Below are 26,014 nucleotides of genomic sequence, written 5' to 3' on the forward strand. Positions count from 1 at the left end.
ATTCAGCTCTGGTATAAGAATGTGCAACTCCATTGAAGTCAGTGGAGGCTGAATTTGGCCCTGAATATTTGTTAAACATATGTTTCAATAACGCCTATGATTCTGTAGGTATGAAGGCTGATTTTGTAAAAGGAACTCTCATGTTAATCAAAGGGAGGGGGAGAAAACCACCTGTTTAAACTCTTAATTAGGCATAGATACTGCACATCCACAATGAACTTAATTAAAACAAGTTTACTTTCAGATATGCTCTTTTTGTTCTGGGATATAATTCTAGTCCCCTAAAACTTAATTAGCTAAATATACAATGTAACCTTCCATCTGGTAGAGTAATTTAACTGGAATAATTGTACACCACCATAACTCAATGAGACACTGAGGAAAAGCATTGAAATGCTATTTCCTTTCCTTTGGAAGAGAATTATGTACAATTTCAGCATGCTTTGCATTTCTAACAGTTAAAGCCAACAGGGAGGTATCACTCTCATTTATATTACTTTCCCATGAGAAAATCAACAGCAAAGTATAAAGCTTGTGCCGTTATTCATGAACAACTCTGTAATACTTATTTGGCTTTAGCCAGAACATGTTATTTGGCAGCTAAAACCTTTAATTAGAGTTGTGGGTTTGAACAGATTTTCACTGAAACTATGTTTTGTAGGAGCTTAGAGAAGTATAATCTTTACTAACCAACATATTCTATTTTGGATGGGCTGATATCATGTGACTTTCAGTATTCACCTCTCTCTCTCTTTTGTCACTTTTCTATAAGCTTTGATTTGTTTTCCCCAGTTTTCAACTTTTTCCTGCCACTGGTACAGTAGTGGTGAAATCCTGGCTCCATTGAAATCAAGTGGATCTTTGCCATTGACTTTAATGTGGTCAGTATTTCACCCTCATATTTTGACTCTATGGGAACTCTCTTATTTGTAGGGGAGAGATTTCCAAAAGCCCCAAAAAGATTTAGGAGCTCAAGTTTCACTCACCTTCCATGGGATTTGTGCTCTTAAATTCCTAAGGCACTTCGGAAAATCTTCACCTATATGTATGTATTATGTGTTCTATTCTACACCCTTACTCAAGCAAGGTTCCCCTTGGCTTCAAAGGGATCTTTGCCTGAGTAGAGCAAAGGGGCCCAATGTCTTCTGCTTGCTTTTTGATGCAGAGCATGTTCATACGTGAAAGCATTTTTGGAAAGCTTTCTGTGTAACAAAATCTGCATGTATCATATTAAACAATTCACAAATGTAAAATACATAGGGTGCAGTTTTGACTATTTGTTTTCTACTTAGGAAACAAATTAGTGTGAGCTCAGAGAAGAGTAATACATATGTCGACAGGGCTGGGAGGACTGATGTAAGAATAAAGGATTATAAATATATTGCCATTTATACATATGGGTCTTTAGAGATGTGGTAACACAGTTTTCTTTGCGGAGGAACTTACAAATTTAAGGACCTGATCTTGCTGACACTTATGGCTGTGCTAATTTTATTGATGAGAAGTCCAATTGGCACCAGTGGTTATGTGATTAAAGGTAAGCATAAGTGTTGATCCTGCATCAGGGCTTAAATTAGATATCACTCAAAATACATTGTTAGCTGAGAATTCAAGTTTCTCATGTGTATTTCCTATCAACTCAATCACTTAAAATCACCGAAGTAATATCCAAGCCAGCCTCCATTCATAAGACTTACCATCCAATCATCATAAAACTCTGCAGCACTCACAACCCAGAAAATGAAGGAGACAAAGGGAGCATTAAGAAGACAGTAATGGGACTAACTTTGCATAGTTTGGCTAAATGATGACTAATTGGGGACACAATAATCATCTATCCACTAAAGAGGCAGAGGAATTATTTAGTGTAATACAAGGTGATGTAACTACAAGTAATGGGACTAAACTAAGAAAAGAACATTTGCATTAAAATGTACTGGCAGGAGGTGGGGGGGGGAGCATCCTGAAAGTGAGCTAGAATAGTCATTTAAAGGGAACCCTTTTGTTTGACACACTGAAAAGTAGAGTGTACAAATAAAATATATTACAAAGAATCATCGGCAGACAGGGGGATGAACGAAGGGTTTCATCCTGCTGGACTTTAAGTATGGATCAAATCCTAATAGGGCAGGTCCTTTCTGTGATGCTGTCTTTAGGTTTATTTTATCATATTGCTATTTTTGTGTTAGATCATTTTGCAGTGATTTACTTTTTACTCAGACTAAACTGCAGAAATACAACATTTACAACTCTAACTCAGGTAGCTACAGAACATTAATAGTACCAAGTAGATTGCAACAGTATTATATTTCTTCAGAGCTATTGGGCTCCAGTACAAATTGATTGCAACTTTCCTCTAGCCTGTTCATTATATAAATCCGGAAGAAGCTGTTAACATCAGTTTGCTTCAGATTCATTCTTTAATCAAAAGTGAAAGTCTCCTCTGTTTCTCAAACCTATTATTACTAATTATGCCCTCCAAACTTATCAATAGAGACTTTAACAAGGCTAAAAATTCCACCTAGTAATTAGCTGTTACAGGAGAAGAAGAGTCTTGAAGCAAATGGCCTGGGAATCAGGAGATTTGACTTTTATTCCCAGCTCTGCCAAAGATTTCCTGTGTCTCCTTGGGCAAATCAGTTAGGGCAAAATTCTCAAGAGTGTCTACTAAATTTGGCAACCAGTTTTGGGAAGCCCTGGACTGTCAGCACCTCAAAGTCAGATCACAAATAAGGAGAAGTATATTTTCTCTGCTGTATTTTCACTGTTTTAAAAACAAATATGCCCTTGCCATTTAATAACGGTGTGCACTGTCCTAACCTCTAAAAGTTTATGTATATGCCCAAAGAACCCGAAAATAACTCCCTTCTGGAAATCTGGTAATTGAAGATTTGGGCCCTTTCTAGACTTTTTAAATGGAAGATTTGCAATTAGGAGACCCAGAAGAAACCTACAGATACAGTCTTTTCATATACTATTACTTCACAGGGGGGTGTTTTCATAGAAAATGTAGACAGAGGCAGAATGAGGTGGGGGTGTGGATTAGGAAGGCGAGGAAGAGAAAGACTTTCTCACACGAAATGTTTTTCTTCTCAATTGCAGTCACTCCTGCAGATTAATGAATCCATAAGCATAGAAGAAACCACAGTAAGGAATAAGTTTCATTACTTTCTTAAAAAATACATTTGCTGAGTTCTGATACAAGAATCTTCTACCCCACCACAATAAAGCCAGGTTACCTGCTAAGACTGTGTTGTTAGTATGCTGCCTAATCAGGCTAGTCCAGTGTGGTCCCTTTGTTTTTGTGTTTGGAGCTTCACTGTACACAGCACACCTCTCCTCTCCTTTACCACAAATGAACTCTTTGCTTACACTAGGTTTTATTTTCTAGTATATGAAATAATATAATAGCATCAAAACAGCACCTTGTGCTATTACCAACTAAATATACTGTTCTGAGTTTCATTTGTACACACTTCCAATATTTGGCTAGTAAGCCACAAACATTTTCTTAGATAGTACTAAACCACAGATGAAAGTTTGCAGTTAAGTCCACTAACAAAGTAAGGCACTAAAGACACAGAATCTAGAGAGCTCCTTACAGAAATAAAAGTGTTGATCGACAGCACTGGTTTTCAATGTCTGCTTCAGGTATTTGTGCTGTTGTGCAGTAGTTTTCAACCTTTTTTCATTTGCAGACCCCTAAAAAATATTGAATGGCGGTGCGGACCCCTTTGGAAATCTTAGACATACGGTAGTCTACAGATGCCCAGGGGCCTGTGGAGCACAGGTTGAAAACCATTGTTCTGTGGTAACAACAACCTTTCATGGACCCCTTAGACATAGATTGCGGACCCCCAGGGGTATGTGGACCACAGGTTGAAAACCACTGCAGTAGAGCTATTAACTTGCAATTTATGCTCAGTGTGAGGAAAATAACCTCCAAAACATTAGTCATTAGCTTTAGCTAGCACTCAGGTGAAACACAGACTATCTATAACTCTAGCAAAATGAAAACATTACCCTCAGTAATAATTTCAAGGATAGCACCATAACTAACAGTTTATAAGAGCAACACACAATTTAAATATGAAAGTAACATGCAGAGAGGATAAGAAGCTGCTATTAGAATGTTGCAATATAAAAGGTATTCAAAAGTCTAGTCTTTTGATTGCCAGATTAGGACTCCAACCCATGGTGGTGTCCTCTGGAATTTCTTCCAACAAACGCCAAGAAATGATGCAAAATGAAGGTAGAGGCTCCATCTATAAGCAATGTTTAAAAAAGGCACATGGCTTTAGTTAAAACAGAGGGCTAATCTTCATTTGGAATTTACTGGCTTTTGCTGGTTTGCATCAATACTAGAGCATAGAAAGTGAAATGTTACAGTTCCAAGAAAATGCAAACGTTCTGGCTTTATGCCAGAACATTTTTGTTTTGTTTCAACAAGGTGAAAAGTAAGTTTTGTTAGAGAACAACTCTTCCCCCCATGAAACCCATCTGGTTTTTACATATTCATTTTAAAGGAGCCTAGTCTAAAGATAACGTCTTCCCAGTTAGACATACAGAGAATTATGGAGTTCAGCACCAAATGGCTCTCATCTAGACACCTAAATATGTGATCAGATTTTCAAAAGAGATCTGCTCCCTTTAGGCCTCCCAAAAGTTACCTGACTTTCAAAAGTGTTCAATATTGAGCAGCTTCCATTGAGTGGAATTTTCAAAAGCACCTGAGTGATTTAGGAGCACAAGTCCCATTGGAAATCAATGGGACTTGTGCTGCTAAGTCATCTAGGTGCTTTTGAGAATCCCCACACTAATCATAATGGGAGCTGCTGGCCGCTGAGCACTTTTAAAAATCTGACCCTACACATTGTAGGCCATATTCAGCTCTCAATTAAACAGGTGTGACTCCTCTATATGGTAAATCTATATCCATGTATCTAACAAAGCGATGGCTTCCCCAGTCCTCCTCCTGCTCAGCTCCTTCATGAGCCTGTCAAGAAAAAGGTTATCACCCAGGTGTGAACACTTTTCATGAAGTGATCACTCCATATCTGACCTCCCAGTCCTTGTTCTCAAAGGAAACCTGCATAACACCTTCAAAAGATGAGCCTTTAAATTCATAATTCTGGACACCAAGAGTCATGGTCTTAACAGAGACACTAGTTTCATGGCTCATTACAACAATTTGTAACACACCCTGCTGCTTTCTATTGTCCTTTGTCCTACCACTGCAGTAGTGTTAATTGCCCACTTCATTTTAAGTTGTCTCCTACAACATATGTAAACCACTTATGCTTAACAATCTGTCTCACCTTGTATTTGACCTGGACATTATGGTTCCCCTCTCCAGACCTGAGAAAGAGCCCTGTGAAGCTCAAAAGCTTGTCCTTTCCATCAACAGAAGTTGGTCAAATAAAAGATATCACCTCACCCACCTTGCCTCTCTCATATCCTGCGACCAACATGGCTACCACAACACTGCAAACAACAAATGTGAATGCCGCTGTGCAAGGAGCTGCAATCCTTGGCCTAAAGCCCCAAAACTAGTGTCAAACCCCTGTGCACTAGAACTGCACCAAGTTTATCACACACAGGTCCCTCTACACCTTCTGGGGAAGGAACAATACATGGGCTCACAGTCACTGCAGTGGTGTGATTACTCTGGAATCTAATGATAAGCATGTAAATATCAAGACTACTAACTAATTAGCTACAATGTCCAGTTATTCTGGATTTTGGTGTCTTGTAGGCAGAATTTGAGTAGAGTAGTTCTCCCTTTTACAGTCTGACCTTTGAATACAATTGAACAGATTTAGTAGCAAGACACCATTTCCCCATGATGACAATGGTGGGATGGGGAAGGGGAGGTTGGGGAAACAGTCTGCTGAAATAAAAAGGAAAACCTCATGACTTACGCAGGAGCGCCGCTAGCTTTTCTGCCACCCTAGGTAGCGGAAGGTCCCGCCCAAAATGCCGCCCCCACAGAGGCAGCGGAAGGTCCTGCCGCCGAAATATCGCCGCGGTCGCCGCCCCCCAAATTGTAGCGCCCTAATGGGTTGCGTCGGCCCTGGACTTACGTACATTTCTTTCCTAATACTGTGTTTCTTGTTCACAGTTTTGCTGTTGGGATAGCATTATTCAGCTTTGCTTCTCATTCCTATATGCTGAATCTAAACTAACTAAATATAATCAAAAGTATCCTTTGAGGGCACCATGTAAATGTAGAGAAAAAGAAAGACACCTCTTGACTTTATGTTAAGAGCATCAGTAAGAACTTGGGAAACAAATCAGAACTATTATTACAAACTAACCCTTAACTTGGGTTTTAGCTATCCCTTTCTTACCTTCAACACAATGTAAGGTTCATTTTCATAGCAATTGCTGACTGCATGCAGGTTCAGAATCACAGAATTTTGGTAGAAGCCAGTGGCAATAAGCATTCATAGCCCCAGGAAAAGGGAAAAAAAGGTTCACCCTGGTGGCAAAGGTCAGATTTCTGCAGGCAGAGAGCCTGTCTATATATATGAATGTTCCTGGGACATCTTTGTCTGATATGGTCCCATGAGGATGACACAGGCTCCACAATGTCCCCTCTGCCTAAGGGATGGCCCTATAGCCACCCGGATCAGTTTGGGGTCATTTGACTTGCGTTGTTCCAGTTCCTGTTGATTTTACTCTGAACCTGGGGAACAATCATTGGAACCTTTGTGGAGCTGTTGCTGAAAGGCTTAAATTAAGACTCTTCTGCTACTGGGAGTGATTTAATAGGCAAACAAGATATTTATAAGAGTTGCTATATTAACAGATATATAGAGCTATCAAATGCAGTTCTTTGCTAAGAAATGACATACTGAACATATCATCTCCGTTTACATAGTAGAATATTTAAGTAAAAGTATCAAATAACACTGAAGTGACAAAAAAACTGCTGCGCTAATGAATATATCGTATCATTATTTGTCTATTTATGTCGTGTGTGTTTTTTTAAAGAGTCATATACTCATGAGTTCTATTTGTAACTGATGCACTGCATGGCCAAATATTTGGAATAATGTATGGAAAACATCTGCATTTAATTATATTATAGTCCTCTTATACAGACAATGGGAATTGAATTAAGGAATATTTTGAAACCCCCACAGAGATATAAAAGTATTAACAGCTGCACAAGAACTTTACTGTTACAGTGTTTGAAAATGTTTTGTTTTACAGATCAACAGTCTGACACATCATAAATATCAATCAAACTATTTAAAATATGTAAAAATTGAAGAAAAATTAAAACCTGCATTGTGAAAATGCAGAAAAATTCACAGCATTTTAGAAGGTGCAGACTGTATTGTTTTGTTTTCCAAACAAATGTAAACATCTAGCATGTTGGCACAGAAAATACATCTTGTACAAGGCCGTTAAGCAAAAAACTGCAGAAGGGCTTATTATGACAGAATAGCCTGAGCAAGCTTTTTATAGGATCCTTATATTGCCACCATGGTGTACTAAAAGCAGACTGAATAATTCAGCCAGAATAAATTAGCAGTTTGTTTTTCATTCTTTACAAAAACAAGCACTAAACTATTCTTGTGAAAACATTAGGGGATATAACATGAGCTGAGTGTCTGTCCTGAAGAATTAGATGGAGATTGGATTTTCTTTCTGGATGCTTACTGGTTTCAAATGCCACTTCTCTCTATGTCAGTACCAGTTCTGCAGTTAGTTTTCAATCTCCCAGTGATTGAAGCACATTCAAAGGCAGTTAGCACAGCAGGGGGGTAGACTCTCTCTCAGAATGTAACTATATCACTCAACAGCAGCCGCATGCAATAAGGGATCTAATGTTTTCTTCTCTCTTCTCCTTCACCCCCTTAGTGTCTCCCTGCATTCTTGGATGCCAGTCACCACACCAAAAACCTGGGGCAAGGGGCACCAAGTCTCCGCCACCAGCCCCTTAACACACTCTATGGTGTAGTAGACCAAGTCAAGCCTACAGTTCACCTATTGTCAGGAAAAGAGGTTCAGCTAAAGCTTGTTTTCTAAGTGAACACTTTCTTCTAAAACATTTCACATTTCACATTGAAGGATTTTAAAATAGATATATTTAACCTTGGCAACCAGCCAAAGAAAATGGTCTGATATAATAATTATCTACCTCCTCTCAAAAGAAAAAGAACTCTGAAGACCTTAATGTAAATGCAGTATATGCCGTATGTGAAAAAGAGAGAGAGAGACATGATTGTCAAATTAAACCCAGAATTAATATTAGATTTATTAATAATACTGCACAAGTTCCCCTGATATTGTGAAATATTAACAAGTACATATATCAGAACTGGAGTCTGTACTAGCTGCTAGCATTGGGAAATACTGGTTCTTGACACCACAGGGTCAATCTAAATTGGAAAATTATACATTTAGCACCTTTGAACCTTTCCAATGACTCATGCGGCTGAATAGGCTTTGCAGGTTATGATATATACCTTGCTAAGCAACAGCCCGATTAACAACCAAGTGAAGCAGAATTGTGGGGTAGGGGATTAGAACAAACTTCTCTGACTCACCAGTTTTTCGAAGTGGAAAATCATCCTTGGCATCCTGTGCTCCTGGTAAAGTGTATTTGTATGACGGAGAGGCCCCACTCAGGGGTGGAGAGCTTTGATCCAGTGAGGTATGGTGGGCAGCCCTGAAGCAGACACAGAGAGGTCATGACTTAGTAGTAAGTGAGGTGACCAGTAGTAACCGTCTACACATGTTGTCCACATGTCTCAGCTGTGTTTATGTGCTTACTCCTCCAAGTGTGCACAAACCACAGGCTCATGTAACCAATTTCACTTTTACAGTAAGTTATGGAACTGCTCAGGATTCCCAAGAATGCCATTTTTGCACTTATCATAAAAGTCACAAAGGATAAGAGTCATGTTGGCCCACCGACAGGATCTGTACCAGATCGGGGAATTGAACATTTTAGGTTGTTGGGTTTTTTTAAGTTGTACCAGCTGAAGCAAAGACATTTGATTCCTGTTTATTAAATAAAAATATAAATTAAAAGTGGCCTTTACTATGGAGTTGTCATTTTTTGTAGGGCAAATACCCAATATTTTGAAGAGGAGGTGTTACTCCCCTGGAAAAATATAGATAAGTTTGCCAGGAGTTGTAAAGGAGAAAGCAAAACCTTGCCTTTAGTTTGGGCAGCAAATGAAACTTCATAACTGCAATACTTTGCAGCATGTAAAGTTAGTGTCAGCAGTGAAGTCCTACATTGGAGAGCTCTTTCTGACACCTGGGCAATGCAAGAAAAATTGTGGGCAGCTCTTTCCAGCCATAAATGCCCAAGGGAATTGCATCATCTGGCTCAAGGACAACTTAATTTACAGAGCTTTTTTCTTGTGGGGCCCTTCTTGGAACCTCATATCTACGCATTTTACTCCTGTCATCTTTTACAGGCCTGTTGCGGCAACTCTCTCTGAAGTAGCAGGGCCCATCAATGATGTTTAAAAAGAACAAACACCAGATCAAAATGCTTAATCAAGGACATCTAGGTGTCTTGGTAGATTGCACAACAGACTATCTAGGTAGGAATCTTGGGTTTGCTCCTCAGGTCTCTAAGCCTCTCTTGGGAAGGAGGTGACACTAGCATGCTGCATATATTTCTCTCTATCCAGGCAGACTCAGGAATGGTGTTGAAGTCTTTGGAAACATGTCCACTATCCTGTTTGCAGGGCTGTTTTATATTGATGCAGCTGCTATGATAAAGATGGCAGAAAAGACTGGACTGAAATAGTGAAAAAAATGGACCGGAAGAATGAGTGTAAATCCTTAGCCATTGCAATGCTTAGAAGCATCACTACCTCAGTAACCCGAGAACCTCATCCTCATGGTCTCTCTCTGGGATCAGTGTGCATTCTTGGATACCTAGGGCCAACAACCTCAAAAAGAATGGTGAAAAAAGCTAAGAGATCCCTTACCACTTCTCAATATGCTAGAGAGTTATTTCTAAAATCCCACACATTGGACTGGAGAGCAGCATTCTACAATATCTGTTAACTTCATCTACAATATCATGGCTTTGAATTATACCTGAGGCTAAAAGGAGGCTGTTTCATTTTCTGAGTCTTAATCTGAGTGACTCAAGCACAAACCAATTCCCAATGGAAAAACAGGTCAGATTTGCAAGATCTCTTGAGATTTTATATAAATGATATAGCAGCAGAGGTTAAAACTTCAGAAAAGTTGAAAAGAAATCTCCACCTCTCCTAGATCCTCAAATTATATCAGTTTCCCTTTCTGGAAATGGGATGGCTCACCCGGAGTCTATCAATCTGTTATGCATGTTCTCCATGAGCAGGTGAACCACAAGGTCACAGAAAACTTTCATAACCAGGTCTAACGCCAGACAAAAATTGCCTAGCATCATTATAAACACTACGCTTGGCCCAAGTTCACAAGCTTTTTAGCCAGCCTGAGTCAGCTTTTGAGTGAACCTGGGAAAATTATGGGTGTGGGTGGAAAACGGATGCATTCACATATTCTGTCTCCAAATGTGACAGTTTTGGCTGAGCTCTGCTTTGAGTTTGATAGGGGATAGTTTGAATGTGAAACTCGAAGTGAGGCACTTGGGACCTGAAATAGGAAAAAAAATACAAACTCCTGTGAACTGAAACCACTTTGTTTTGAAAAGCTCTGAGTACATCACTTTGAGTACAGGCTCTCAATACTACTATGTTCAGTAAGAAGTGTTTTTATTTTGTTTCTGTATTAATGTTCTTAATTTTTACTCTGGCCTGGAGACAGGTTCTCAACATTCCTATTGGGGAGGAATCCCACCCTTAGCAAATATATCGGTGAGGCATGCAAACAGCTTAACACAGAACATACGTGTACCAGAGCTTGGGGTGGCGGCTCGTGGAATGATTCTTCCCATTAGTTGGAGAGTCTTTTGTTGCTGATTTACTCAACAGGAACTCTTGAAGTTTCTGCTTCACTTCTGTGCTTGCCACTGCCCCTAAAATACATAAAGTAGGGTTACCATATTTTGTCCCTCCTAATGGAGGACACTCCCGGGGCCCCCGCCCCAGCCCCGCCCCCGCCCCGCCCCAACCCCGCCCCCTCCCAAAGTCTCCGCCCCCTCCCCTGCTTCCCGCGAACATTTAATTTGCGGGAAGCCTGAAGCAGGTAAGGGAGGGTGTGGGGGGGAGGAGGCGCGGCCCAGCCCAGCTCAGCCCAGGCTGGCTCCCCCGGCAGCTCCAGCCTGGGTCGGCTCGGGCCCTGGGGTGCCGGCCCCGACCGACCACCCCCCGCGGGCCGGCGCACCCCCCGGCTCCCAGCCCCGCGGGCCCGGCCCCCGGCTCCCCGATCCCGGCCCGGCTCCCCGACCCGCGGGCCCGGCCCCCCGGCCCCCAGCCCCCCGACCCCGGCCCGGCTCCCCGACCCGCGGGCCCGGCCCCCGGCTCCCCGATCCCGGCCCGGCTCCCAGCCCCACGGGCCCGGCCCCCCGGCCCCCAGCCCCCCGGCCCGGCTCCCCGACCCGCGGGCCCGGCCCGGCCCCCCGATCCCGGCCCGGCGCCCCGCGGGCCCGGCCCCCCGATCCCGGCCCGGCTCCCAGCCCCACGGGCCCGGCCCCCCGACCCGCGGGCCCGGCCCGGCTCCCAGCCCCACAGGCCCGGCCCCCAGCCCCCCGACCCCGGCCCGGCTCCCCGACCCGCGGGCCCGGCCCGGCTCCCCGACCCCGGCCCGGCTCCCCGCCCCGCGGGCCCGGCCCCCCGACCCGCGGGCCCGGCCCCCCGGCCCCGGCCCGGCTCCCCGACCCGCGGGCCCGGCTCCCGGCCCGGCACCATGCCCCCGGCCCCGCACAAAGAGGCCCCGGCCGAGCCTCCCGATTTTCCCGGACATGCCCGGCTTTTGGGGATTTCCCCCCGGACGGGGATTTGAGCCCCCAAAAGCCGGACATGTCCGGGAAAATCCGGACATATGGTAACCCTACATAAAGATTGAAAGCTCTTCCCATTCTCTAGAGCACCGGGGGGAAAAACAAAAAAGAGCCAACAGCTTGTGGAAAGTGATGGAAAATAGAAGGAACCCTGGTGGAAATCACAGTCAAAATGGGAGAGAGTCTAAATTAAATGTTCACTCTGCAGGAAACCTCTCTTTCAGGGCCTGATCCAAAAGCCCATTGAAGTTAATGGTAGCATTTAAGTTGACTTCAGCAGGCTTTGAATCAGTCCCTTTCTCCTGTGAATCCTTTCCAGGTGCAGAATCAACTCTTAAATATCCCCAAATCATTAGAAAAAAGAAATGCTGACAGAAATAAAATAAAATATTATCTGAGTCCCTCTGAGTTTGAGTTACCCACAAATAATATCTTCACTGAACTACAGCAATGCCAATAGCACCTCAAACCTGTCATCTGCCTACTGCACTGCCTCTTAACAGAATGCTGCATGAAGCCCCAGAGTTAAGTCTTTATTTTCAAGGCACTTACTGACCTGGACTTGCGATCCTAAAAGATCACCTAATGCTCTAAGATAAGGTCTGTGGTTGACAGTTTTGCTCTTGAAAACAATGGAACTTTCCACAGCAAGAGTGAAGCTCATTTGTGCTGGAGACAGAGCTTCTTGGGGGCCACTTGGGACAGCAGAACAAACTGCCACAGGATATGGGAACTACCTTAAACCTCACCCACCACCTTCCATTTCAAGTGCAAGCCACACTTTTTCCACCTGGTCTTTGCTAATATAAACATAATATGTCATATAGTTATAAAAAATCCACATGCAATGTTTCCAGTGGGGTGAAAAAAGGAAAGAACTACCCATTGCTCAATGCACAACTGGAAGCCACTCTGAAACCACAGTGATGGGTGCAAAATAAGAACCTGAATAGAACAGAAGAAATCTTTCGAAAACACAATTTCAGAGTCAAATTTTGCCTTCAAACACTTGTGTGCAGTTTCCACTAACGTGATAGGAGTTCCACTGAGTCTTTAGTTTTTAAAACCTAAAACATATTATAGATGCCCCTGCTAAATGGGTACTATTTTCCTTATAAATAAAAAGGCTGAGGAATGTAAATCCTGCAGGCATGGTATGCAGATCTCTTCTGGTTTGCTCTTTGTGCTTCTTCAGCTGCACCAGTAGTAATACCTCTTTGTGGCAATTCCATTTTGAATCACTTCACATTTTTGATACTCTGGAACAATCTGGTTTTAAACTGACCTTACTGAGGGAATTATTTGTATCTGTCTCCCTCTAGTGAGCATCACATTCCAGCAATGTTCTTTCTATCTTTCATTTGCCTTAAAGCCATACTGGAGCTGGAAACGGAACTCTTGGGCACATCTCAGGAAGCTGCGTCAGCAACACTGACATGCCCGTCTGAAAAGAACAAGTGATCTAACTAGAGCAGGTGTGCTCACTTGAGATACTCTTAAATGCTATATTAAGTTTTCCCTCTTGAAACAATGTTCAAATGAATTTCTTTGCTAGCAAGCAGCCTGCTGTTTGGTAGTGTGCTCTGCATTAGGTAATAAAAAAATTATCTGAGAGAGAAGATCTCAAACGAAGCTTTGTGCTTTCAAACTACATATTTTATTTTTACAAAGGTAGGTATCAGAGGAAGATATACAACCATGGTGCAACCCCCCGACCCCCCGCTCCCAGCTGCATAAACTAACTGTGTGGCTGAGTTTGCAGGCACACCACTTACTCCTGTGGCTGAATATTTAACGTTGAATGGGACCACACTTATTAGCCTTGCTCCTGGCCATTACCCATTGCAGGGGATGGGAGGGGAAGGATATATCATCTTTTTATCCTTAGTCCTGGTACAGTGGCTCTTACTTTCTCGGCCTCTTTCTTTGCCTCTGAGGGGAGGAAGTTGCTGTTCCCTGCGATGTCTCTCTAGCTCCTGCTCTTGCCTCTGCTGCTCCAGTTTCTGCTCCTTTTCAAGGAGTTCTTGCTGTTGTTTAATGGTGAGGAGTTCCTGTTGTAACTTGCAAAGAATAAAAGACATGAGCAAATGCAGTCTGCACCGCTGTCCAGGTCAGTGTTGGCCGAAATAACTCACTTCAATAGCTGAGATAAGAGCTTTCATCTGTGCTCATATTACTCCGTAACCCACTTTTCTATTCTTTCAAGTGGAATACTGTGTTATCAGCTGCCATTAAAATCAGCTCTAATATCACAAAGTAGCTGGCTGCATTGGTTTTGCTTTTTTTTTTTTTTTTGGCCAAACGTGGGTATAACCTGCACATTATTCTCACTCTCTGCCAATGCAGCATCAGACTCTAGATGCTATTCTCAATTGGATTTGTCAGTTAGTCGCATCATAGAAAGGCTCACCACATTAGCAGAGCGGCAGTCTAAGATATTTCAGAAAGAAAAAGAAAAAAAATCAAGACCATAAACTCTCAGTCAAAAAATCTACTTCAGTGTTTCTTCCATGACAGGTTTAATCCCATAAATCAGTTTCTTTCATATTCTGTGAGGTAGCCTAGAGAGGGCAAAGTGCCAAATTTGCTGCACCTACCCCCATTTTTGCAAATATCAGAAGGCAGGTGGCCTGTCTATGTGATTTGTGGATACAAACTCAGGCAGCTGCAAAAACAACAACAACAACAACAAAAAACATCACATTTACTAGGCAGATCAAAATCGCTCCTACAAAAAAGGCAGCCATATTGAGGCCTGACTGAAAATTTGGTTAAAAATGTGGACTTTGATTGCCTGAGAAGGTCTCATCTCAATGTGACAGAGTATTTTAATTCAGAGTGCCTTGGTTTGCTGCCTGTATAGTACAACACTGCAATAGCCTCTACCAAGTATGCTTGAAAATCTTCTTTTAATAGCCAAATGTTATCACCATCCAATCCAGTATGGGTTTCTATCACTTCTCTATACTGTGCACATGGACAACAATAATCACTCAAACTACATCTTTAAATCACACAAAAACTTGCAGGAGAGGAGCACACCCTTTCCAGTAGTCAGCTGAGAATATTCAGCTTACTTTGGAGGAGCCCCACGATAAATGAAAGATTTTGCTACCTTGATGTGCTCCTGGAGCTGGGCCTGGTGCTGTCGGGTCAAGTTTTCATGCTGTTTCTGAAACTCCGCAATCAGAAGTTGTTTCTGAATTTGCTGCTGCTGCTGGATCAGAAGTAGCTCCTGCTGGAGCTGCTTTTCGCGCATAATTGGGTCCACAATGGGAACCATCATCCTGAGATCTGTTCGCAAGTCCAGTGGGGTGATGGGCTCCAATCCCACAGGAACCTCTGACTTTACATCCACTATAAAACAACAACAACAACAGGAAAATATATAAATGAATGCAGACAAAAATGAATTTATGCTGCATATTGGGGAAAAATAATTTCATTTCACCCCAAATTCCTTCAATTTATCAAGTTAGCAAAATGCCTGTCATTGTAAGCCATATGCAAAATCTAGTAATTTCCACTAGCAATCTAATACATTTACACACCATCCTATTACTTTCCTCTCATTTTTTAAAGAAATGTCCCCCTGTGGAATAATGAGAACCCAGCTCCTACAAAACATTGCACAACATGTCAGAACTTGCCAATTTGCTGACTTAGCATTATTTAGTTTAATTGGTGAGACATTGTGTAACAATACACATTTAGTATACTTGTGGTGTTTGGCATAAGATGAAGGTCCTGAAGTTGTGACAGTTCTTATTCTCAAGGGAGAAAGCTTACATTCAGACTGACTGAATATGATTTTACACCTGTACAGATATTCTGCATTAATCAGTGAGAACCATAAATGTGCTAAACACAGAGGAAGACAGAGGATTATATGGGACAATAATGGGGAAAACACATTTTTTAAGTTTTAATGTGGTGGTTTTAAATAATGAACACTCACATACTTATAGTAGATAGAATGTGGCACATACACCTCTACCCCCAATATAACGCTGTCCTCGGGAGCCAAAAAATCTTACAGCGTTATAGGTGAAACCGTGTTATATCAAACATGCTTTGATCCGCTGGAGCGCGCACCCCTGCCCCCCGGAGCACTGCTTTACCGCATTATATCCGAATTTGTGTTATATCGGGTCGCGTTATATCAGGGTAGAGGTGTACTATACATTACTCATCATGGAATGAAAAGATCTTGCTAAAAAGACTGTTTTAATTCATCCTCGGTAATGGAATAAATTGCTAACACAACATAGAACCGGGTAATGAAGAATCTCATGATCTTTCATTCCCTGAATTAAATCCAAGGATATATACAAACTTAATGATTTTCACTATGCTACACAGCAGGGCTGTTTGGGTTTTCATACCAACTGTGGGGGGTAGAACACAGGTCTATCTGTTCCAAAAAGGCAGAAGCACCTACCACTTGTACTAAAAGAGAATCTCCATTGGTAGTTGGCAGTATAGGGTCTGCGCAGTTCTCAATGAGCAGAGTCTGGGCAGTGTTTCAATTCATTAAAGGGGAATTATAAACAAACACACTAGTTCACTGCAACTATTTCTATTGAAAAAAAAATGGAGTGGCTAAAATACAGTGTCTCAAAATGACGAGCTGCACATACTTCTATACATATTTTCTCTCATGTTTTATTTACTTTTATTGTTCCCTCAGTTCAAAACAAAGAAGAGAGGGACATAATACAGTAGAAACATTCCAGCAAATAGTAGTAGTATGCTGGCTGTGAAAGCTAAAACTCACAGCCAACAGATTCAGCTGAGTTCTAAGCATATGCTAAAATCTGTTGGGTATACTTTGGCATCTGACACATGCGAAATAAAAAATAAACTCTTTTTTTTTAAAGGAAGACATGAGACACCATAACTTTCCCTTTTTATTATATTCTGTTTCTGTCAATAAACTGGTAACATCAAACATTTTGTTTTACTCCTTGAAACAGTGATTGTAAACCTCAAAACATAATTTGACTTCTTAACCTGCTATCCCAACAGAATGATTATGCCTAACTGCTTGCTTTTGTTCTGAGACTAATCACTAAATTGTAAAAAATCACCCTTAACTTACAAAAACTACTCTTGATTATAAATAATTGCCCAAGACCAAGAGAAAGCAGCAGTCAAGAACCCAGCCTTTCATCCAAATTATTCAGCTGCAATCCACATTCCATTTGTCTAGACTAAATATAGCAGCGTTTATACAAGAAATCAATAGTGCTTCCAGAGAGCAGAGCAGAGACATGAATATTTCATCAAACTCCGAGAGAAATGGCAATCAGCAAACTGACAGTTCTGTGTAGGTTGACTGGCCCTCCAGATAAGTCCCTGTTACTTGGACAATGGCTCATCGCCTGCAAGTCACAATCTTATCATAGGCACGGTTCTATTTTTAACATTAATTGTGTTGTAGGTGACAAAGGCTTATGATGTTTAAAGTGGAGAGATGGATTTTCTTACATCTTCTGTGACAGGATAATAAGCCTCACCAGGAGCAATAATAGTAACTAGAGCTGTGGAAACCCTGCGGGGTTCAGTTTGCAATAGTGTTTGCAAACTGAACCCTGTGGTTTGGTTTGCAGGCATTGGCTACAAACCAACCCCTGCATGTTTGCCTGGTGATTCAAGTCTGATTATAGCTTGTACCTTCCAGAAGCATCCTACCTCTCTATCCCCAGAGAACCCCTATCTGGTTAGGGGGAGAAAGTGAATAGATTTTCTAACAATGGAAACTTCCCTCTCTCAATTGGCAAAATGTAGCAAACCTGAAACCCACGCTCAGTTTGAAGGGATTCAAATTCTTGCTGCAAAGAATTCACACAGCTCTAATATTAACTGCATACTGATGGCTCCATTTCAGCAAGTTCAACTTACCACCCTCACCAGAGGAGACAAAATCAACGAGTGGATATTCAGAAACAGAGATTGTGTAAATCAGTATACAATATTTACAGTGGTCATTGTTAAAGAGTCAATATTTTCCTACAAATGCTCATGATCCTGGAGACAATGCAGATATTTCCTGTCAAAAAGTATTGGTAACAATTGTGTTATCTCAGATACTACTGTGTGGTAACTGTTGGTACAGTGATATTGACTTTTAAATGGCAACCACTGTACTGAAACCGCATCCCTGGTAACAGCTAACCTCATCAACCAAAACCTCAGAAATGATTCTGAACAAAATGTACATAAAACCATTCATTAAGTAGACTGTTATGGTGCTGGCTGTTGTACAGACCTGGGACATTTTCATTATGGTTATTTCCTACCAATTCATGAGAATAACATAGAGGGAGCCAATCAGTGCAAAAGTAGAATAATGGAGTTCAAAGTCAAAGTCAGAGTCTATAAGAACTTTGACATATTATGGTTGAGGATCACGTTTCATGTGTTATGCACATCCACATCACACTAGAACACGGCGTTTTTCAAGTGCACACAAAGTGCCTTAATTTTCAGTGTTTGCAACATGTGCACAGATGAACTAGGAGTGGGAATTTTTAAACATCCCAAGAAACATTGGGTTCAGATCTCCCATCTGAGGACTTGCCAAAATATTGGCTGAAGGAGGGGGAGGATGGGCATAAAGAAAACAGTAAGCTTTGACATCCTGCTGTCTGCTGATGAGACAACTAAAGACATTTCTCTAAGCTCCAGCGATTCAGGAACTATGCCAAAATGTTAGAGGAACAAACACTCAGCAAGTTGCAAAAACAAGTATATTTGTTTCCCTTAAGAACTTCTTTTGCCTTAATCTTAAAATATAACAGCACAAGGGTCACAAAAGGGTCTCTGTACAGGCTACATTCAGTATATGTGCCTTACGGCAATGTTTTTGACACACTAGGGCAAAGATTAGCAACACCTGCAAAACACCATGGTCCAATGTGTACATGGAGGCATGGAGCTTGCATATCCATGTATAACAATACAAAAGGTCTGATTTTAATTGACTGAGGCTTTGGTTCTTGAAGCCACCCTTACACATGGGCATCAGTGGAGGAGCACAGCTCCTTTGTTGAAGGATGCCATTTCAAGCTGTTTCCAGTGACTCATAGTTTAAATTTTCGCTGACTGGCCTATTCAAAGATCAGGGCCTTACTCACCATTTTTATAAGAAAACATCAGGAAAAAACAACAATCCGTGGCATTGACCACCATATTATCACAATAGGGACAATCTTCCCTTCCTTTGGCATTTACCTTCCTTGGTACACAACTATATCATTTTTAAGCACAGGAACTTTCACAACAGATGCTGTAATCTGGTGATCAGGTTACCATTTGTCTGCTATTCTTTATTTGAAATTTAATGAAGAATTCTAATAGGCTTGCTTACCGTAACTTGTTTGATGCATTTACAGTTCTGAGTCTAGAGGAAGTGTGTAAGTGCATTCACTGGGAGTGTAAAAATTCAAGTTGACCCCTTCATCACTGAATTTCCTGGGCAGCAGGTTGAGTTGTTCAGATGGGAACGGGTGGCAGACAGGTTAAAGCAGCTAGGATCAGGTCAAGTTTTTTTGTCACCTTTTGGGGGGCAGGTAAGAGAGAGGGTAGCTGAAGCATTTTAGAGTTTGGGAGTGGCTCTTCTTTTGTGGGGAGAGGGAGGGCTGCAAAAGCTGGAGAGCTAAAATTAAATGATCCATTGCAACAGGGAATATGCAAAAGACAACAGGTGACCGTCCTTTTCCTAAAGCTAGCAATTTTAATGTTAAGAGATAAAAGAGGATTTCTGAAAACTTATAAGATTTATTAAAATCCCAAAGAAACAAACTTCAAAGAAAGGGACACAAATTATTCAAAATGTCAGCCCAATTTGGAGACACAAGGTATAAAAAATAGAGAATCCTTTCTATAGGGCATCATTGAAAAAATTTTAGAGCTACTCTTTTTAATTATATTCTCCAAAACAAGTAAATCTTGAAATTATTATTATGTTGTGCAGCACCATCCACAAGCATCATCTTCACTTCATAAAATGAAAACAAAAACAAACTAGAACATAGTAAAGAGTTACAAACATTCAGAGATAATAGAAGTCTTCAATTAAGATTCAAAAGTAGAGGAAAATGCATGTACAAAATTAATATTTTTCAATGTGGAAATAGAAGGGATGGGTTGACCAGCAACAAATTATCACATGCCCATAACCAAGGTGCTGGAGAACCCACAGAAATTAGTTTAAAATGGTAAGAGTGTGGTGGGAAAGCATAAAAAAATCAATGACAATACTTTGAACTTACTTCTTACTTTAACCCCTGAACTTTGGGATTCATGTGTAGAAAATCCAGGAGTTGGGACGAATCACTGAGGTAAAGGCTCAGGGAATTCTGAACCACTGTGCAATGCAGAATTCACACAGAATTAATGTTCTGTGCAGAACTTTATTTTTCCCTGCAGAATTGGTGCTGCAGAGCTGCTGGCCACCACTAGGGGCTGCTGGACCCTGCAGAGCCCAGCTCTCCAGCTCGCAAATAAAGGACACTGCCGGGGGGAAGAAGGAGAGGAAGGGGGATCTGGAGGGTTCCCAGCAGCTGTCGTTCTCAGCACATCCTGAAGGAAGGAGGCAGTGTGCAGGAAACTCCATACAAGCCCAGGACCCAGCATCAGGCTGTTTCTCTCTCTGGATCCCTGGGCTCTAGGGGGTAGAAGTATGGGTGTTTGGGCTGGGGGGCACTACAGAGCTGGGCTCTGGTGGGTTGGGGGTGTGGTTGTCTGAGCTGCAGAGGCTCCCTGCGGCTGAGTTCTGGGGGCCGATGTCTGAGACTGGAGGGGCAAAGCTTTCCCCCAAGATGTGCCCAGCTGGCATGTGTGACACATCCAGACTGAGGTGCCCAACAAAAACATAAAGAGAAACAGAAACTGGGTTGTCATACGGGTTTCTTTAACTCTCTACTCCTGGGGGAATCTCTTTTGTTGTCTGTATTGTTACAGACATATTTGCTGACAGGTATTTTGAAATAAAGTACCAAAATAATTGAAACTGGTGTGATTATGTAGTGTTATTTTGACAAATAAAATATGCAGAATTTTAAAATATTGTGTGCTGAATTTAAAATTTTTGGCATGGAATTCCCCCAGTGCTGTGATGTACTGAAGCTGTGTGTGGAGGGGGTAGGAGAAATGGAGTGCTAGGGGGTTTAAAAAATGAGATATGGGGGGCAATGGGGGAAGGTATAGGAGTAGTGGGCTACAAGTGGGAGTTGGAAGAACTATGGGAAGGTACAGGACAGGCATGTGGGGACGGAGCAAGAGAAGTAGCGTGAGGCAAGGCCACTGGGAGAGGGTGCAGGCTGAAGAAGATCTGCCCATGCAGGGAGATCTTTGCAATCATCCAGAGATAGAGTATAGGGAGAGGAGGTCAGAAGCTCAGAGCCAGTTGAGGAAGAAATATCTCCCTGTTGGGCAACAGAATTACAGGAACATTGCACACCCTGTAATCTAAGAGCAGTTCTGGCATGCTGATAAAGTGATGTGGCAGGACCATGCAGCCAATGTAAATAAACAAATAATGGAGTGATGTGTCAGTAGTGAGAATACTGGAAAATTAAGTGAGCAACATGGTTTTGAACAGCCAGGGATAGAGGAAACACGGAGTCTGGCAAGAAAACTATTGCAATGGTCCAATGTGAAATAGTTACACAATAATTCATCATTTTGGACCTGTTTCTGAGAGAAGCTGAGTGCTCGTAAATGTCATTCGCTTCAGGAGGAGCTACATGTGTTCAATGGTTCTCAGGATTGGACCCATACATTGCCGAAGGGGGCTACGAGTTTTGATTTTTTAAAGTATTGAATACATCAAGCCAGACAGTCCATGAGCAATGAGATATGTCTAAAGGGATGCCCAGGACCAGATTCTCAGCTTCAATGGAGCAAAGCTGATTTACCCCAGGTGAGAATCTGGCCCCAAGACCTTAGCTACTAGTACTGGAATGACACGAGCCAAGATGGCCGGGAGAAAATCTCATTCTAGTTATCCTTCCAGGGACACCAGCATCCTCATTTAGGACTAAAGTTCAGGTTTTGTAAAAAAGGGTTTTACAAAATGTATGCTCAACAGGAATGATTCCCTGCCATCACAACTGATAAGTGAAGGCACTTGTGCTGTAGACCATGGAGTGGTCACTTAACAGATTTCACTGTAATATTTTCTCTAAGCAGTTTACATGAATTACATTTTCTATATCATAGTCTGGCCTCTGGACAGCAAAGAAAAAATGGAAATATAGAAAAAACGACAGTATACACACAGGGAGATTTTCAAAGCACAAATGGCACAATGACTTTCAGTGGGAGTTAGGTGTCCATTTGTGCCTTTGAAATTCTCTCCTCCTTTGTATTGGCCTGGAAGGGAAAGCACAAGAAATTAAACAGCAGATATTTTCTTCCAGAACATAAATTTATACTTAGATCACTCTTAAAGGACCATTGTGAAATTGGAAATATAAATGAATTACCAACCTGATGAGACACTCATTTGATGTTACAGTATCGAGGAGTAGAGTAATAGATTGGACTAGAAATGTATTCCTCCTTGTTCTTCATCAGGGATCTTACCATGATTATACCTTTTCTCTCTTTCTTTTAAGCATTTGCATACATGTCATAAATGAGAAGTAAAATAAATGCAAACAGCGTTCTGGGCTTTGATTTACCATTCTCTTATTTCCCAAGGGCCTGAAAAGGAAGCTCAGACAACCACAAACTTCTAAAATATCAGTGAGAGGCCTTGAAATACCAACATTGAAATAAAAGCTAGCTGGCTGGCTGTTTTAAAAATCAAAGCCTGTATTATATTGATTTACTAAATTCAGACTCTTTCTCTGCAAATATGTTTTTGAGTTAAACAGTCATAACAAACCATAACACAAACATGAATGCCACATAATTTGTAATACCCAAGAAGTTCTTAAATGTTGTAGTGTTTGCTATTACTTCACTAGTGAGTACTTAGCAAAAAGCTCCATTTATCAGTTTTCCAGTTTTCTTGCAAACATCAAGCCAACATCTTGCTGTTAACTAAAAGGGGTCAGAGGATTACAGGCAAATGCATACAAGATGTTATATTAAAATATGAAACAAATTCAAAATCTGTTAAGACCAAAACCATGATATGTTATCAAAGTCAGACCTGGGCTATATTTGGATTTCCATGTTGCTCTATTTATGCTTCAGCCAGTACTGTTCTTACCCACAGATTCTCTACACCTGCTGACAGATGGGACTGTTCATTTTTCAGAAACTGCCCTTTTCTTACAGGGAATCTGAATGGTCTTAATTCTAGACACTTCTCCTGCAGGCAAGATAAAAATATGCCAAGGATAAATGTGGATATATTTTAAACTGCAGAATCTCTCCCCAACCTTTGAACTTCTTCCACAGCTCCAATGTCCATGCTACATTCATGGTGACAACTAATTAATGATAATATAATATACACACAGTATAAATGCTATGTGTAGATACATCATATCTTCATGTACCTGGCCAGATTGTGCCTGACCGCTGCATATGTATGCAAGAAAGGGCAGGTGAGAATGAAAATGTAATAATAGAATCCTAGAAATGTAGGACTGGAAGGGACTTTGAAAAGTCATCTAATCCAACCCCTTGCACTGAGGCAGAACCAAGTAAATATAGACCATCCCTGACAGGTGCTTGTCCGACCTGTTCTTAAAAACCTCCAATGACAGCGATTCCACCATCTCCCTGGAAGTCTATTTCAGTGCTTACCTATCCTTATAAAGTTTTTCCTAACATCTAACTTAAATCTCCCTTGCTACAGATTAAGCCCATTACTTCTTGTCCTACCTTCAGTGAACCTGGGGAACAACTGATTGCCTTCCTTTTTATAACAACCCTTAACATATTTGAAGACTGTTTTCAGATCGCCCCTCAGTTTTCTTTACTCATGCATTCTTCAACCCTTATGTCCCCCCATGCAATGACCAGACACAACTGTAGCCCTGTTTTCCTGTCTTTTCTTGATCATTACTGAAGACTGGATCTAATGTGACAGCATTGTCTGCAGCACTAAATACACATATATCCCCAACTCAATACTGTTTATCATTACCCTTGTTTAAGGTCATGTAGCCAGTTTTCAATCCATGTGACATACGCAACAGAGTTCTAAAGTGTGAATTAGATAGGATCATATAACTGGCTGTGTGCCTATGTATATACGCACACACAAACATTGATCCAAATGAATCGTTGGTGTTCACACATGCACGCACGCACACACATATCCTGACGTATTTGCAAAAAGTAAAGGATAGCAGTGATACACTGGCCACATGCTTTCCCCATCCTCCTTTCTTTCAAAAATATAAAAACTTAGACTGTGATTTTAGCAATCCTGCAATTCCCATCTCAAACTACTGCATGTAATCAAAGAAGGCAAAAAAACTCTCTCAATGAATTTGGTTAAAACCTAACTAAGAAGGATTTTAGCAAATTCCACTTTGAAACTGTCAAATGAATGTAATGTAATTCCTAAAGGGTCATTTTTACTCCCAGTCACTGAGATTGAATAGTAAAAAAATTATGGGCCAGATTCTCTGGTTTGCTAAAAATAGGCTTGGAAAAGAAAGGGATGGTTGGGGGAGGCGGGGTGGGGAAGGGTTACAGAGCTGATTACGGATCCCTGATTCTGCCACCTGGCTCTGATGGCTCTCAGGGCTCCTGTAACCAGGGTCGGCTCTAGGATTTTTGCCGCCCAAAGCAAAAACAATTTTGGCCGCCCCTGGTTCTTTAATTACCCCACCCCGGGCCCCGCCTCAACTCCGCCCCTTCCCCAAATCCCCAGCCCTGCCTCCTCCCCCCAGGCTCTCAAGCCTAGGAGGGAAGGAGGGAGGGAGGGGGAGAAGCGGCGCCCGTGCCGCGGCCACTCGGAGTCTCCCCCTCCCTCCCAGGCTCTCAAGTCTGGGAGGGAGGGGGAGCAGCGGCACGTGAAACAGCTGTTTTGCGCGCCGCGGCCGCTCGGGATCTCCCCCTCCCTCCCAGGTTTGAGAGCCTGAGAGGGAGGGCGAGTAGCGGCGCGTGAATCAGCTGTTTCGTGCGCCGTGGCAGGAGCAGCGGAGGTGAGCTAGGGCGGCCGGGGCACATTTTTAGGGGTGGCATTCTGGCGCCGGCCATGCCACCCCTAAAAATGTGCCGCCCCAAGTACCAGCTTGTTTTGCTGGTGCCTAGAGCCGGCCCTGTCTGTAACCTGTGCTAGCTGCCAACACGCCCAAGGGACTGTCTGCCAACAAAACTTAGCCAGAGCACACTATGTTCTGACTCCTCCTCCTCACTCCACCATTCTCTTGCACTGGAGATTGTAGGAAGGCTAGTAGCTATAATGGCTTTCCATCAGCTGAGCACTCTCCAGCACTGGGGATAAAACCAGTTTCCATCAAATCACAAAAGTATAGGAGAGGGATCAAGAATTTTCTCCTAGAGCTGAGATCCCAAAGGAAGTATCACTTGAGTGGGCTGGTAGCTGTGTCCCCTAGTACCATTTGCTACCAAATGCAGCTCATACATTAGGCAGACATGTGCGAGCAAACTGTCCACAAATAAATTTGGTGCTCAAACATGGGCTACCCATTGCTCCCAGAATATATGAGTGAGGGCGATGTCAGGCAGCCAAGGCAGTGCAAACCTGTCAGAGGACAGCAGGTAACATAATTTAGAAAAAGTATATAAAAAATCAAGACCCAAGAATTTACGTTTCTAAAAGGCATACTTAGCAAGCCTCAGCCTTTTGAATTTCTACAGCTACATGTAAGTCATTTAGATATGAGAATGCCCAGGTTTTATTACATTGCATAGTGTAACTTAATGTGCCACAACTCGCTGAGCTCACAACCTCTTGAGAAGTCATTATGCCAGGAAATTAAAAAAATATACTTGATTATTTCAATGCCTTTAATCAATGTTTTTGGAACACTGGTCTTTGACAAGCAGGGGGCTAAATATGGTTTCTAATCACAGAAACAGAAAAGGGGAGGGATTGAACTGAAGCTTCCTACAGAGGAGAAACAAAAATCCCAACAGGAAGATAAT

The 26,014-nt window shown here is 41.9% G+C and overlaps 1 protein-coding gene across 1 annotated transcript in view; it reads right to left on the reverse strand.

Annotated features, from left to right (window-relative positions):
• Window positions 1-26,014, reverse strand: part of HDAC9 (histone deacetylase 9) — a 641,420-nt gene that overhangs the window by 263,276 nt on the left and 352,130 nt on the right. The window contains exons 4-7 of the mRNA XM_054020255.1: window positions 15,042-15,283; window positions 13,836-13,986; window positions 10,876-11,002; window positions 8,562-8,683 (exon numbers count right to left, since the gene is read on the reverse strand). Coding sequence (XP_053876230.1) covers window positions 8,562-8,683; window positions 10,876-11,002; window positions 13,836-13,986; window positions 15,042-15,283 — 642 coding nt within the window. The remainder of the gene's footprint in view (window positions 1-8,561; window positions 8,684-10,875; window positions 11,003-13,835; window positions 13,987-15,041; window positions 15,284-26,014) is intronic.

The sequence above is a fragment of the Malaclemys terrapin genome, chromosome 2 (genome assembly GCF_027887155.1).
Source record: "Malaclemys terrapin pileata isolate rMalTer1 chromosome 2, rMalTer1.hap1, whole genome shotgun sequence".
Lineage (NCBI taxonomy): Eukaryota > Metazoa > Chordata > Testudines > Emydidae > Malaclemys > Malaclemys terrapin.